General features: G+C 34.3%; 1 protein-coding gene across 1 annotated transcript in view; it reads left to right on the top strand.

The window, feature by feature from the left end:
• The first annotated feature begins 1,343 nt into the window (after positions 1 to 1,343).
• LOC121323166 (calcitonin gene-related peptide type 1 receptor-like) overlaps positions 1,344 to 17,349 on the top strand; it is a 29,480-nt gene continuing 13,474 nt past the window's right edge. The window contains exons 1-2 of the mRNA XM_041264043.1: positions 1,344 to 1,534; positions 15,071 to 15,170. Coding sequence (XP_041119977.1) covers positions 15,120 to 15,170 — 51 coding nt within the window. The 5' untranslated portion in view covers positions 1,344 to 1,534; positions 15,071 to 15,119. The remainder of the gene's footprint in view (positions 1,535 to 15,070; positions 15,171 to 17,349) is intronic.

The raw sequence follows: 17,349 nt of genomic DNA on the forward strand, positions 1-17,349 counted from the left end.
AATTTTATAGTATATATATATATATATATATATATATATATATATATAATTTTTTTTTTTTTTTAACTGGAAACAAACAATTTCTTTTGAAAGAAAATCAATTCATGACGAACAAGACAAAATGAGAAGTCACCGCAAAGTTGCACACAAATTTACAAGACTCAATGTATTGCACATGACAAATATTTGCATACTATTTTCTTAATGGTGGAAAAATATGATTATTTCAATTAAAAAATGCAAAAGACCAAAAACAATAAAACGCACTGGATTTGAATGGTCATTTCCCTGACTTCTTGCGCTGGCTTAACACAAATACAAACTGTAAAGCATTCTTTAAATAGCACATGAATTGTGAATGTGGTGCACAAGGTCATCATGAAGGACAGTACAGATCCTTGTGTTGCATTTTCCTGCAATCACACAAGAGGGCAGCATTTCATTAAATATTGTTTTTGAGTAGCAAGCAATTCAGAGGTGCAGTCTGAGTTTGCTTTCTATGAAGTTTTCAGACTTCTCGTCAAAGGACTTCATAAGTAAACCTTGTATAACCCCTGGCAGAGCAAATCTAACTATGACCTATCAAAAGTTCTGCTGACCTGAGCACTGCACAGTGCTGCATTCAAGTTTTATCTAACATACCGCTTCCAAAATGTTGCAAGAAAGTGCAATTTATATAAGCCACATTGACCCTTTGTAAGGGTACTTTGATTAAATAAATTCCACACAATTCTTTGGTATTTCCCGTGGCTCAATTTAACAAAACATTCATAAAGAAAAGAAACCTCTGTATAGATTTCTGGTACAATAATCAATATTTTTCTATAGAGATTATAAAACACAATACTGTATATTTTGCCTTTAGACAAGCAAATGTTTGAAGTTCACATTCATACGACTTTTACAATAAAGCTATTTAAAATGATTTGGTTTGTTAAATACTGTATCATACTGGCTGGGGAATGTATCTGTCAAACATTGACTGTGAGTACCCGGAATTTGCAATGGAAATACTGTGTCTTTTTATTCTACAATTACTTTGAAACTACTATTGTATTTTTTTCCCCAGTGATTTTGCACGGCAGAATTTAGCTCTGAAGAATGAAATACTATCAGCGATATAGATGCGTGGATAGTATGGTAGGTAATATGCTCACTTATGTGCCATCCCAATTTAATTTCCAAGCTTAATTATAATTAAGTGTGTCTACTTATTAAACTCGGTACGTAGGCTGTACAATTTATTACCAAGTGCAGGCGGGGTAATGTGTGATGTAACAGGAAGCCACTGTAGCTGATCACTTACAACCTGACAGCAGTTTCCAACTCAACTCACATTTCAAACCAGTCGGCTTGCATTCGCAGCGTTGTAATAGCAGCACTCCAAAGACTGGACCACTCCCAGAGACGAGGATCAGATTCCATTTCTCATACAGCAAAGCAACAAACCCATTGGGAAAAGGGAGATTGAATTGAACTTCAGACAATTATAGTCAACAAACATTGCTACTTGGATTCTTTCTAAACCTTTGTGGTAAGTAGCATTCTTTACTTTTGGTTGTTTTATTACTTCTGGTTTACAACCTGCCGCACACAAGGAGATGCATATGCAGCAGAATGCCCAGTATGAAGTATTGTGTGCCAGCAATATCAGACCACGGCATAAAAATAGCAGAGGTCTCATGCTTGCTTAAAATGCTTTTCTTTTCTATTCTATTGCGATCTGATTCAAATACTTTTCTGTATCTAAAAAGTTGTGATATTGTAACGAATTGCACTCAGATTTTAGTTCTCAGTAGCCGTATTGTATCGCGCATATGGTCAGATTCCCTAGGTGCAGATGAGTGGTTTAGAGCGAGGGAGGTTAGCATATTGTGTGGAAATTATGTTATTATAGCTTAGGGAATAGATAATAGCAAATTAGTTTATGACTAAACCAACAACGAGTAAGCAGTAATGGTAATTATGTTGCAGTTTTGTCACTACAAATACATTAGCTACTTGCATACTATGTAGTAAGTATGTATTATTGGGCATGTCATTTTAATTTTATTATTATTTTAATGTTTAGACTTTAACTTAAAAAGAATAATAATGATCTCTATAGAACCCCAGTATTCTAATGTAAAACTGTTTACCGGTGTTTATGGAATCCCAAAACACTCAACCTTGTCTATCCAATTTATACAGAGCGATAAGAAACCCGTAAGAATGCATTGCCGTCATTTGTATGATGTCCACAAGTAACTTGAATTAGCCTACGCCAATAAAAAATAAAAATGAAATAAAAACAGTTATTTATAAAGCCACAGCAAGACAGTTACTGTTCTGAAGTTGTGTATTTGCTAGAACGTCCATGATTTATGCAAAGTGAAGAAAAAAATGCATTATCTCAATGTGTAGTTTGAAAATACTGTATGTTTTTATTAGAATTATCTTTTTGTTATTGCTTTGGGATCACAAGGTCATCGAAAGTGCAATTATTGTTCAGTACCCATGAGCTACCTGTGATTTTTTAATTTAAAGAAAGATGAATAGCTGAATATTAACTATATAAAACCCAAGGAAAAAGCAAGGAGGAAATACAGCATGGAGGAGAAGCAAGCGAACTATTTAACAGTGTGAATTAATTCCTCTTGGAAAATGTATGCTACTTCAGTTCTGTTCACAATAAGGGAATATATATATAGATTATATATATATATATATATATATATATATATATATATATATATATATATATATATGACAGCAATTTTTTGTTCTCCAAACCAAACAGCCAATTTCTCCAAACCAAACAGCCATATTTTGCTAAAATTGATTTGTTCATATATATTAGACCTGGTTTTGTATAGGTTTTCTTTTCAAAATGATAAGTCAATGTTTCATGAAGGTGTAGGTAAAATTATGCACATCTTAATGTATTATGTTCTATTGAAATATTGCCTTCTTGGAGAAACACAATAGTACACAATGGAAAGGATGCAAGCTGCCATTTCTGCAGGATGAGTTGCTTGCCGGTAACTTAAAAAAAAAAAAAAAAACCCTTAATAAGACAACAGTAATCATGTTATGTTAACAAAACCAAATTATGTTTTCAAGGAAAGGTCTGTCATTTCTTTTAACACAATTGAGAATAATTTTAAATGGTTAATATGCATTAGTTTAATTTGCAATTTAATTTAGGAGAGCCAGCTGAAATAATAAAAACAAAAACAATACCACCAAAGCCACAGAGTGGTTTTAGAAGAAAATGTATAAATAAATATAAAATAAAATAAAATCATTAAAATCAAAAGGACACAGACCCCCCCCCCCCCCCCCCCCTTTTTTTTTTTAGCAATTAGTTACTTAGAAACAGTATAATTTACTGAAACTTGGATGTTGGCATATTTTGGGTTTTTCGATGTGTTAAATGATTTTTCCCCCGGCTGTGTATATGTGTTTGTATTCTACAATATAGCAGTACTGACACATGTTAGATTTACTTGTTTGTTGATGTGCTGTGTTATGTGTTGCATAACGGTCATTTTTCAGGCCCTTATTGAAAATGTTTGAAATAGAAAACACAAAATAAAAGGCTAGCTGTTGTTTGGCAACTTTGTAAATATTGAATCCACAACTATAAAACATTTAATAGTGATACAAAAAGAAAACTTTAAAATTCAATGAAAATATTTAAACTATTAGTCTTTCTCAATGTCTTCAGTGCTTAGTGTTTTGATCCGGTCCTGGTTTGATGTACAAATCTCTTCATGGTCCTATTAAGAGGAATGAGCGTGTGCTGTTTTTCTTTTTGTTTTTTTTTATGAAAGACATGTATGATGTGGGAAATTTGCCCACAGTGGAAATATAGGCCAAGGGATAAAGAAGTGTAGCATATATGGCTGTGTGGAGTGCATCGTATGAGACAATTTAGATTTAGAAATGAGATGTTGACCACAACTGCATTTGTTGAGACCAGTTACGATAAATTCATAACAGGTAGCTGAATAAAAACAAACTTCTTTTCATTGCAGACACATCACTAGCAACAGTTCTTAATTAAACATACAGAAACCATGTTATTGACATAGAGAAACACACACCACCCCCTCACTGCTATCTAATGTGATCCTGGTTATCAGCTGCTTTTATGTCTATCCTGTACAGAAACTAAAACAAAATACTGTGTTTGTTTTGAAACACTCTCAATACACGGTCTGGCATTTATCTTGTTTCTTGGTCGCTGCATATCTCGATTTTAAGCAGTTGATAATTAGGATGTGAACAAGTTTAGAGTTTAGAGTTTAAAAGTGATTGTTTTTTTTTTTCTAGTTGCAGTGCAGTGTTTTTTTTTTTTTTTAATTCGGTCAGGTGGCACAGTTTATGGAACCGGCAATATGTGTTCTTCTTTAAGTGTATGCTGTACATGGCACTTTGAGGGAGCAAAAGTCCTTCCCCCTTATAACTACTTTCTTGCATTATAAAGAGAAAGCACTGTAATATCAATGAGGGCCAAGAGGTGTATCCCTTTACATAGGAAGTTGCAGCCTGATGTGTTTAAAACTTACTGTCACTGGTAGGCAGTTGTTTCCTTACAAAGAGTGTTGAGAATCTGGTGGCCTGGTATTTTGAGAGTATTTTATCTGTCTCTCTAACCACACCCACAGCTGGCGAGAAAAGATAAGTTATCATTTTTCAACTATCAGTGTTTTTGTACAAGATGGGCAAGATGGATATAAAACACACATAACATTTTTAACACATTTTAAAACAGTGGAATTTTTAATCAACCAAATGGTGTTACGTCTCATTAAGTAAGGTTGATGCGGGCTCTACCATGTGATAGATGACCGCGACTGGAGTTATACGTCCTGAGCCGAAGGCCAGGGCGCTAACGAAAGTCAAGGTCATCTACCACAGAGTAGAGCCCGCATCGAGAGGGCTCTATTGTTATTAGAAAATAATTTATTTCTTTATTTTCTCTTTAAAAAAAATCTTCAAAACCTAGATTTAGCTTGAACTTCTGATATTTCGGCAGGTAACTTTCCGCTGTGGAAAATAGTCCCTAACATAATTAGAATATAAAAACGACATACACGTAGACAAAGTATTATTATTATTATAAAAATTATTATTATTGCTAATATGTTTATTTACTTACTCTTTCTTATTATAATTTATCTGGACATGTTCAATTGTTGAATAGTCTGTGTAGTATTGAGTCAGACTCAAAACTTGTTGTTGGAGGCGGGGCATCATTCAAGCAGGCAGGGAGTGGATTGGCTGTTGAGGAAAGAACTAAAACAGGATTGGCAGATTGACTGGCTGGTTTTGAGGGAGGGTTTTGTTTGGATCCAACCGATAACAGAAGTGTGGACCAATCATGTCTTCCTTGTTGATATGCTGTCCAGTAGTTGAATTGAGCCTTCATTCTCGAGACCATCACTTCCAATTCAAACACAAAATGTATCGTTTTCAATCACTTGACAGCACCCACAGTACAGAAATGTTCATTAATTAATGATCAACAAAATGAGAATACATTTAAAAAAAAAAATAATAATATATATATATATATATATATATATATATATATATATATATATATATATATATATATATTATATATAGTCTGTACTGCACTGAAAAACACTATTTAAAAAAAAAAACGAAAAAAAATCCAAACTGTACTGCTGAACCTCATCTTCTTTAATAGTAGCATCACAAGGGTATCCATTGGTCTCGTAATTTATGACGTCACAGAAACCCTGGATGAAATTATTTTCCTGTATAACTCACAGAAGTCACTCTATTCTATATATATAGAATAATAAATTAAAAGGATGTGTTGAGAGTGCAACCAAGTGTGTCTCTCCGGACTTTGACTGGTAAACTAGTATAAGGTCAGTGTGCCTAATTTAGTGTTCAGAACTCCATACAGATCATTAGTGATGCATTGCAACATAGTGTATTTTGAACCAATGTTAAAAAAAAAAAAAGATGCACTGACATGAATAAATAATTAAAGGTTTCAATTATAAAATTATGCATTTTATTGATTTTCGATAGTGTTGATTTATAACAGTTTGGTGTCTAAAATGTACCAAGCTCTACATATTTGCTAAGTTCATTATATCTTTGTAAAGCAGAAGAGACATTTTATCATTAACTTCAGTTCTTAACATTTTTAGAAAATGCCATTAGTAAGAATCAATTGAAGAAAAGAACCACACAAAAACTAGACTGGAGTCTTATTTTGAATCTAGGTTTTATTGCAATCTATCTATTAAACCGAAAAGGGATCTCATCCAGTACTGCTGTGGCTTCTCTTGCAGTTTCCATAACGTTTGATATGAGCTGATCATTTATTTCAACCAAAGCAATTGTTTTTGCATCTCACAGACCTGATTGAATCATATAAAATCATCATCGTTGAATCATTTGCAAGAAATAAAGCAGATAATATATAATAATTACAGCAAATATGATAACATTCAATATGTAATTGCAATATAGGTCATTTAACCTAACTGTGTCATATAAGTACCAAGTGGAAGTAACTGAAGTCAAGTTAATAGTATTAATTAAAGGTTTGATTTACACTCACAAGCTTCTAATATTTTTGCTCTTGTTTAGCCAATTGCAAATGGTGTCAGGTGGTCAAGGTACATGAGATTCAGTTGAACTGACTCTATTCCTCGTATAATATTCATGCATATGTGAAAAATCAAAACTATCACCCTTAAAAATCTGGATAATCTAACAGTGTTGGTATTCACAGATGTAAATAGTAACTTATTTCACAATGTACCTTTTTTCTTATGAGTTTCGCTTTCTGCCTTCTTCAGTGAAGTACACAGTTTATCATAATATTTCATGGGCAACAATATTTTCATTGCAATTGATACCAGACAATATTAGAATGTTTAAACTCCCTATAAGTAAATCTCACCCTTTGACTAAAAGGGGTATGACTGTACATGTGTGTGTTTGAAAACAAAAAGCAGAAAAGACTATGCTGGCACTGTGCTACATGTAGTAAGTGGCTAGTAGAACTGTACACATTAGTACTGTAAATGAGCAACATTCAAAGTTCCACAAGACTCAACAAAAAGAATTGTATGGAATTGTGTAGAATGCTCCAAACATGTTACATGTGACAATCAGAGGTTGTTTGGACCTTTAATAAAAAGACAGATTTGGAAATACATTAGTCAACACCAAGCTAGTGTATGATCATATTCAAGCCTTTACATTTTAGGTCAAAGCCTGTTATGCAGTGGTAATGATATCACCATACATATCCAACTAATATATGTGTATTTAGTTATGTATATCTAGTAGATGGATCATCCAATTGTGGTTCAATAGCACTAGTTCATGAGTATCAGATGACCAGTCCCCTATATTGTTCATGGAGTTCTGCCTTGTGATGGGTTAGGTTAACACACAGGTCGCCTGAGCTTCAAGAATAATTTGTTACAGGAGTTATTCATAATAAAGTGAATTCTAAGCACAGTAAAGGGCCACTTATTTTTAAGATGCTTGTAATTAGATGATTTCTTTACTGTCACCCTGACTCTGAGGTAGTTCTGTCCCACAAACAGGCAGACAGGCAATGCGTCTCGAAAAAATGCGCATGTGCAAACTCGTAAAGGCAACTTTACGCCTCTGCAGCAAGATGCCCCAGGGAATATGGAGATATTGACCTCTGAGATGCTCCTGATTACATATGCAGACCAGATGTGCCTGCTCAGAATGATATGTACTAAAGTGAGCATCCAATCGCTCCATTACTTGCACATGCTTAACTTTGCGTCACTTAGGGCTTGGCCTACATAAAGTGACGGGGCTATAAAAAAGATGTGCTTGCGTGAGTGTGTTCTCCAGACAGAGATAAGTCATGAAAAGCCATGACATACATCAATAGTATAGTGTATATACATATTTAATTTAGTTTTAAACACATGTCTTTGAGGGGAAAAAATGTGATGTCTCTTGTGTGGTTAATTTGTTTATGAAGGGCTATATTAAAAATAAATTGCATTGTAATGTGGTCAGTGTTTTAGTTACTATTTTCTGAAACAAGTTGTACAGTTGTGTGTACAGTAGTGTAGTGACTACATCTTCATTACAGGGAGAGGAAAGCAAACAGTTTTGTCCAAGGAATGTACAGCTGGATTTATTTTTGGTATGTTTATTCATTGTCGTATATTCATGATGTACAGTAACTGAGATGGTTTAACAACAGTAATGAAAATGAATACCCTGTTGTAAATTAAATCAGTGTGCTTACAATATTAAAGGTGTCCCTATCAAAACCTTCGTAGTTATTTTAAATGATACGCAGTATGCAATATAATGCATTTGTGTTGCAGGGTGTCAAAAGAAAATAAAAATTGTTGAAGTGAGGTTTCAGCAGCCATGAGCATGATCTGTTGACAGTCATGATCCCTTTGCCTGTGTGAAAGGGTTATCTCGGTATTATACTGGCATAGATTACACAATTTCGTGCTGTGTGAATGGGTATTTAAATATTTTTTTGAATGTCTCTGGGATGGCTCAGTAGCGACATTTGCTTGTGAAAGGGCTATTGGCCAGGATTTCAACAAACAGCCACACAATTCCCCATTCAGCTAAATCCAGACCCTACACTATTCTGATGCTCGGCGCTATCACTTTATTTAAATACTCCAGTCCTCATTCAGATGCAGTTTTCAACACTGTGCAGCTAGTACATAGCCCGCAACCTTTGAGATGCGCACTTGGGCAACTCAAATTAAATACACACCTGCATCTACTTGCTCTTGCCAGCTCTTAGTACATATACCCCATGGTGTAGGCATGATATGAACTTGGGAAAGGCATAGCAAACTGCAAAATAACTGTACAAGTGCACTATACATTTTATTGGGAATCTCAGCTAGTGTTATTTTTTAATCAAGCTACTATATCTTGTTTAATTAAGTTGAATTTATTGAAATAATTTTTTTTTTCTTGTATTTAGCAGCTAAAAAATCTATTGGAGATACCAAAATAATAGTAGAAATAGGCACAAAAAAGAAAAAAAAACAAGCATGAGAGTCCAGTGATAACGTCTGTTCACCAAAGCTTAGTGCTTCCACCTGTCATAGTTTTCCCTTGACCTTACTGGTTTGAGCTAGGTGGCCTGGGTTTCAGTATGCTTTTCAGGGATACATAAAATCCTTGGTTTTAATCTTACAGTGTCTTACAGCAACGCACAAGGGCATTAAAACAAGCACCGGAAGTTTCATCTACAGCCATGCTGATAGTGACAATATCAGTCCATTGTCAATAGTATTACCAGAAAGAATACAAGCTGTTGTTAACCTTTTATTGAGCAAAAATATCCTTAACTTGTAATCCGGAGGTCATGGATACAAAGAGGGACTAAAGGTACATAAGATGGGCATTAAGTCCTCCATGTAAAGCAACCAGAATGGTGGACATGTTAAAGACAACCAGGCAATGTATTTTTGGACAACTTTAACCCATAAGTTAGTACTTTGTTTCACTTCCCTAACTTGTATTAGTTAGAGACATGAAACACAGAGACATGGCTGTACTATGAATACTGTATCAATCAGTAAATATTAATATCTCCCTATCTCAAAAATGCTTTTGAATGTATTTTAATTGTCTTCATGCTATAATTTCTGTATCAGTGCTTCACCCACCTTGAAGCAATGTTCCAACCATCTCGTAAAACTATTCATTAAAAAAAAAGAAAGTGTCTCTGATTTTTATTTTCATAGGTAATGCTATCCCATTAATTAAAATGAAAGATTGTATTCATACTCTGACTAGAAGACGGCCCCTTTACTCAGGGGAGTCTCATTGAGTATCTTGCCTGAATTCTGCTCCCCTGGTTAACTATCTTGGTACTTAATGGGATTTCGTGAAAGTGGTGTTAAACTTGATTAAACTAATCATCCAATCTGGACTTGTCCACAGAGGTTTTATGAACCAAAGATATATCTCCTAGTTGGGTTCATTCACACATGTGGCTGGCTATACATCATATTGATCTACTATTTTATGAGCCCAATAGCATTCATTTTCCTTTACAGCTATAGCTGCAGCAAGGGATTCTGTTAACAGAAAAAAAAGAAGAAAAAAAAACATGTCGTGTGTGAATGCCGCCTGACCAACCTTTGAAGGTTTAAACTACCTTCGAACTCCTGGCTAGGGAATGAAACTTCGAACCCTTGAACACAGCCCTAAAAATAAAAGACCTTCAGCTACTGTCATTGTTTCTCAGTCATTTTTATCAGTAGTAGTAGTTCCTCTTTTTTTTTTTTAGCATTCCGGTGCTTTTGGATTAGTCATACAGAGGAGCGCAGCAGTTGCCTCTCCCCCCCAGACCTTGTTTTTTTATTGATAGTTCATCGTTGTCAAGTGGTTATATCAACAACACAGAACAACATTGAATTCTATTATTTGTGTAATAATATAATATTACACAATATCATATAGTGTAGGGCTGTGCTGTGTGTTTTAAGGTTTAGGCTCATGTGTAGGGCTGTGCTGTGCTGTGTGTTTTCATGTGTAGGCTCATGTGTAGGGCTGTGCTGTGTGTTTTCAGGTTTGCATAGCTGCTCTATAAACGTGTTGTCTTTTTCACAGTGGAATGGCAGAAAATAATATTTAAGGTGGTACACTACAGTATAGCTACATTCTGGTTGGCAAAGTTATACATAAAAATCAATGCATACATGACTTTTTTTCGAGTTTGTTATAAACCAGTGCCGTGCTTTCAAAATACTTGCGTGGTTGTATAATTCATTTTAAGAATAGATCAATGTTGATGTTGAAGCGCAGCACGCTATCGTTGGAAACTGGCCCAATTAGTGCCTGTTTTTTCTCATTCATGATGATATCTGGGACAATGTTAAATGTTAACACAACTTTGCCCCCCCCCCCCCCCCCCCCCTTATTTTAAAAGACAGTAAATGCTCTTTTATATGGAATGTCAAATATTCCCTGTTGAAGTAAATTCCAATATTTTCTACAAAACGGATTAACCTCGAATGTACTGCAAATCAGATGTTAATATAAGTGTTTTCAAAGCATTTAATACTGGGGTACATTTAATCCAGCTACAGTATATACTTGTGAAGATCAGATCAAATAGGTTGCACTGCTTCCTCGTTGTTCATCTTTTTAGTGCATTCCCCACATTTACAACAATTCAATGTTAGCAGCAATGACAGCATCAGAGTTTTGTCTGGGGGCTGCACTGTCCCTTGAGGAGGTGAGGCCTGGCACAGCCTGACCTCAAGGTGGGATGGCGAGTTTTGCTGCATCCCAGACGGAGACACCATTGTAGAGATGGCAGAAGGGAAAATGGGAGGCAGTGAAGAACACAGTCAAATGCAAACGGTTAGACTGCATGTAAATAGGGACTCAAACTAATTTAGTTCTGTAGATGGAAGCCCTCAATCCACTGTAAAATGAGTGTAAACCAATGTACTCCAACACAAAAAGAATATATATATATATATATATATATATATATATATATATATATATATATATATATATATATATATATATATATATTAAACTATGTGAAACCACAAATATTTACACTAATTAAATACATTGTGAGATAAACACCTAACTCCCAGTGGTATTTATTGGTTTTCCAACTACACAAACAATCTAGAATAAATGTATTGTACTAACTGTTGTTAGGACCATCTTTCTTTTTAGATCTTGCACCAGATTGATGTAACTGTCCCCAGAATTGATTTGGGATTGTTTGTTGTGAAGGCGTGCTTTAGTGCACACACAGTATACGCATTGTATACACCAACTACACCTTCACATTAGCTCTTGTAATGTGTTCTCGTTATTTTTAAATACAGATTAAATATCCTTTACTGAATATCTTTACTTTGTGCCTCAGAAAAAATGACTTCCTGTGACTTGAACAGTTATTGATCATTAATCAAATGTGCTAACAGCTGACATAGATTGCTTTCCTTTACAGATTCTTTAAAGATTCAAAATATTACACCAAAAAAATGTTCCGCAAGGGAACAATAAAAGAGCAGAAAGCAAACATCCTGTGACTCTCGTAGGATGTTTACAATGCACCCTGCAAAGACAATAGACTAGCACAGTGCTGATATCATGCACACATAGCTATAGCACACATTCCATATCTAAGTCCCAAGGGTACAGAATCATTTTGTTTTTTGTAACGTGCTAACAATGTTAATAAACAATGGCATGTTCCACATGCATTTATTATTAATCCGTGGTGTGTTTGTGTTTTAAACTTTGCGAGGTGGTCTTCTTGGAATGCAGTCTGTTGAGAACGGTTTTGTTTATATTCCCCCCAAGTTCTGGGCAGCTCCCTCCAACTTAAAAAAGTAATTACCTACACTGTATATCTCTCCAGAGCACACCCTGGGGGCCTCAATGGTGAGAGAGTTACTGAACATTTAACCCTCTTCAATGCTTTAAATCAGCTTGAGCACCAATAACCTATTCAAAGCCAGGGGGGGGGGGGTGGGGGGGGGGGGGGGGGGGGGGGGGGGGTTCCGTTACAGTTTCCCGATCGGCAGAGAGATACTGTGAGCAGAGTTATAGTATGTAGCCTGAATTTCCTGTGTTGCTTCGCTGAGATATTATTTTCAGCACACAACAGACAGCTGTGCCTAGAATGTACAGGTTGGGTGCATCTTACTCCAAGTCCAGAAGACATGTCCGTTTTCTAAATTTGAACCCTTTGTCCAAAAGTCTGTTTTCACTAAGTTTCCAATTGTGTCATCTGGTCCTGGCTCTGTGCTGCACTAGGGTAACTAATAGGGTTGTGTTTTTTTTTTTTTTTTTTAAAAGTGTCCTAAAACTGTACCCTTCGTATAGGGTGTATACATTCCCAGTAGTGTTTTGTTTCGTTGTCGTTTAAGTGTAAAATTACTTTGGGGCAATGTTTTACATTTGTGTCATTCCTAGACAATACGTTAGGTATGCAAGAATGAACCACCACTCTTGAACGGGTGTGGTGAAAAACTTTCCTATCTATATATATATATAATATATAATATATCTATATATATATATATATATATATATATATATATATAATAATGCTGAATACCTGTTAAACTATAAATAGATTGTTCAAGAGTCATGTTTCAAATAGCCAGGGTACAGTAGGCAATGAGAACACAGGCAGCTGCACAATTATTTATTCAATGTCATGAATGTCCAGGTAATAAATGCTGGATAAATAGAAGCTGTGGAGCACGGAGTATAATTACCTAACAGAAAATGAGGTTTTCATTTGGAATAAAGGACACTTGTAAGTAAAAGTATAAAATCATCACTTCTTATCTACAAGTTGAGTGAACATAGGCTGGACAGTCATACCGTGTACAGTTATATGTAAAACTAGAATCCAGGTGTAAATAAGCTAGGTTTAAAATGTGTCCATCTCTGTCATGATCAGCAAATTGGTAACTTAATATTTTATTGTAAATTGTGTATATTTGTTATACATGGCATTTCTATTAGTATCCATCATTAGCCCCTTAAATATATGGATTACAGACTAAAATAGATTTAAATATATCCCATATATTTAAAATATAGAAAAAGGGGGACAATTTCTATATTTGAAAAATAAGGATCATACTTTTCTACCATATATTAAAAAATATATGTTTGTTCCATAAGGGTTTATACCTTTATAAGAGGTAGCTTGACAAAAAAAAAAAAAAAAAAAAAAAACAACAAAAACATTGCACTCCAAATATCAAAATATTTCAATCCAAGCATCAAAATATTTATTATACAAAGCATTAAGTATGTATTTGTCATATAAATATTGCCTGAGCGGACTCGTGCAAATTAGTTTATTGTTCATTTGGGAGTATTTCTGTGATTTGTTATTAATCTGCAAAAATCACCCTGATAGCTGTTTGCGTTCGCAAGAGTGTGGAGGTGCCTGTGTGCCTGTGCTTGTGTTAGTGAGTGGTGAGTCACTGCTGTTGGCAATCTCTGCTAAATAACATGCCTGCTGTTACTTCCTTTATTAACCCTTAAAGGTGCCCCGCTTGGTTAAAATATTGTTTGGTTTTTATTATGTGCCTTACACAAGTACATAAATCACATTTCATATTTCAAATGTATACCTCATGTATTTTTCTCATATGAATTGTATATTTCTCAATATATTTACTTTATATTTTAAAAGCATTGATGATATATTTAACATATATACACATTTATATATTTTAAATACATAAAAATATATAATATATCATAATATTTTTCGTATCTTGAAAAGGGGCCAATTTTGGTGTGTGAAAAATTAATAAAATATCTTGATAATCTATTTTAATATATTCTATTTAATTCAAGAATGATGTTGGTAAAATATAAGTATCATACATTTATTATATATAAACAATATATTTTTGTTCTGCATGGGTTGTAACATTTTTTAATTTGTAAAAAAAAATAAAGGATTGATTCTGTGTTGTGTTAATACTCAAGGTTGATTTCTTGTTTTGCTCATGCATTTTTTAATGCTCAAAGCTGCAGTACTGTAGAAACATTATTCAGCACTATAAGAAGCTGCTGGATATTTCAGACACAAGCCTGCTAGTTTGTGTTCATTTCTGTGGCATTATAAAGGCATATTTACCTAACACATTTTCATTATGTGGTTTGACAAACTCAACCTGGCATGCAGACTATAGACTATAGCACTACGGGATAATATTTGAAACAGTGCCATAAAATTAAACAAATAAATAAATAAATTGATTGTGACCTAATATATTTTTTTGACCTTGTTTCTACCATAATAAAAAAAAACATACATGATCCAAACATTAATAGCCATGTTCCATTTGTACAGAGCCAAAGTAATGGAAACATGATTTGGTGTTGAAAACATCATCAACTGTGGCCATTTCACCTGCCGTGATTGACAGTAGGATGTTTCATGATTTAAACAGTGATCCAAACTGTAGATTTTGACAAATAACAATATCAGTATTATCAGATAAATTCATACCTATTTTGTGTACTTTTGTTGTTTCAGCCTGATAAGAGTTCTGCATTGCTGCTTCACTCCTGTGTCAATTGTAAAGATGGAGAAACGCTGGATGCCTTCTCTTTTGTTACTTAGTTCTGTTGCTAAGGTAAGATTTTAAATGAATTTTAATATTTTTATCTGTGTGTGTCTGGAGCTGTTGTCTATTACAGAATGCTCCACTACATGTATAGCATTCTATATTTCACACTTGTTTCAATAGTGCAGATTATACAGACATTGACTATGAAGGGGACAGCTATGTGCAAGAAAGTATTTTTTCAGTGTGTACTAGATCAAGTACAATTAATTGTAAGAGTATATTATAATTATGGCTCTGGAATGTTAACTAGGATAACTGTGTGGAATTATTTAATGTCATGGATTCATAAAATGCAAAGGAGGATCTATTTTAAATACAGGAAAATTATGACTTATCGGAAAGCGATAATAATAGCTATTCGCTATATATATATATATATATATATATATATATATATATATATAATATATATATATATATATATCTATACGGACCCATGTACGGTGGAATTATATAGTATCAACATCTAATACGCGGGTGTGGCACGCGCGACACGTATTGTAAGCCGAGCATGTCGACGCGTCCTCCCTCCCACAATTACAAGGGATTTGTACTGTAACCCGTTAATCTGCTAACCAAATGCCGGAGGCGGCATGGATAAGAACAAGTGATTTTACCTCCACTGTCAAATTGCCGGCAACGTGCTCAAGGGGCATTGATGTGCGGGACTGAACCAGCAGGTCTTTTGAGACGACGCCTGAACAGTCTATATATATTATTAGATATAATATAAACTACTCACAATTAATTGTCTCACTAATGTATTAAAACATAATATTTCAATTGGATATGAATTACTTGAGTTGATAAACAAAATTAAAAAATAAGATCTTATTAAAAAGGAAATCAGCATTTCCCCACCTTTGTAAGGAATGCAGCAAGGGTTTTCCTTTATGGACTGTTAAGCAGAAACTGCTTTCAGTGTTCAGATATAGTCCCTTTGTGAATGCCTCTTAGTTTAACATCAGTGTCATATAGGAAGTAAAGGTCTCGCCGAATTTGTCAGAACTAAATCCAGCATTTAGAGATATTTAGATAAGCTAATTCTATATGCCTACCAGTTTCCAGATAGTAATCTCTTGTGTTTTATAATGAACTGCTAGTGCTGTCTGACATAATGTAAATCTGCCAAAGTTTATTCATAATGATTTACAGTCAACGTTCTATGCTTCCTTTTTTATTATTATTTATGAGTGACATCTGGTTGAGAGAACATTGGATGACTTTTGTTTTTGTATTTGTTCACATATTGTATTGACTAAGATATATATCTCTTTTCTTGTAAAATCAAAAAAATACCAAGTGGGTAGATTTCTATGTATGTCGTTAGCATTCTGTTACAGTCAAAAAACGCATTTGCAATCACTGAAGATATATATATATATATATAATATATTATATATATATATATATATATATATATATATATATATATATATATATATATATATTTGTTGTTTCGTTTTTTGTATTCGTTTTTTAATACATTTTACACATGATTTTTCTACCCAGTTCGAATGTCTCCTCTTTACTGCAAATCACTTATCGCTCAACAGATACTGCTATCAAGCTAATTTCAATTTTTAAGTGACTGGGCGTTGGAGGCAATTCAGGACTCTTCGGGCTCCTGACCAGTAGGGGTCAGTGAAGTGCGATGCATACCTGTCAACACTGAGTTTTTAAAATAAGGGAGCTTTTGTAAACCTAAATTTTTGTGGCCTAAATTGAAATACCTACATAAGACAAAGGCATACAGCAATTCCACTTTATTACTTCCTTCTAATTGCTTTTAAAAAGGAACAATATTAAACAGAAAAACAACCATGACACGCTTCACAATCAAAATCTCTCCTGGCCCCTGTGGTTATTGTACCCTAGTTGTAGGTGGCTGATTTGGCAACAGCCAATACAATACACAGGTCCAAAGTCAGTACTTGATTTTGCACAACAGTAAAGTATACACAGCTGGCGCTGTTACTTTCATCACGCAGCAAACCTAAAGGCTGGGTTTGGTACTGCACATTGCGCAAAGCGATGTTGATGCTGAAATTGTAATAGAAACGCTTATGTTTCACTATTTGTGTGACTTAGACTTTCCTGCAGAATACTTTGTCAAACTAGTTCAGATAGATTTGGTAAACTAGTCGCAACAAGTAAAGATCTCTGCATATGTAACATTCTTACT

The sequence above is a fragment of the Polyodon spathula genome, chromosome 11 (assembly GCF_017654505.1).
Source record: "Polyodon spathula isolate WHYD16114869_AA chromosome 11, ASM1765450v1, whole genome shotgun sequence".
Classification (NCBI taxonomy): domain Eukaryota; kingdom Metazoa; phylum Chordata; class Actinopteri; order Acipenseriformes; family Polyodontidae; genus Polyodon; species Polyodon spathula.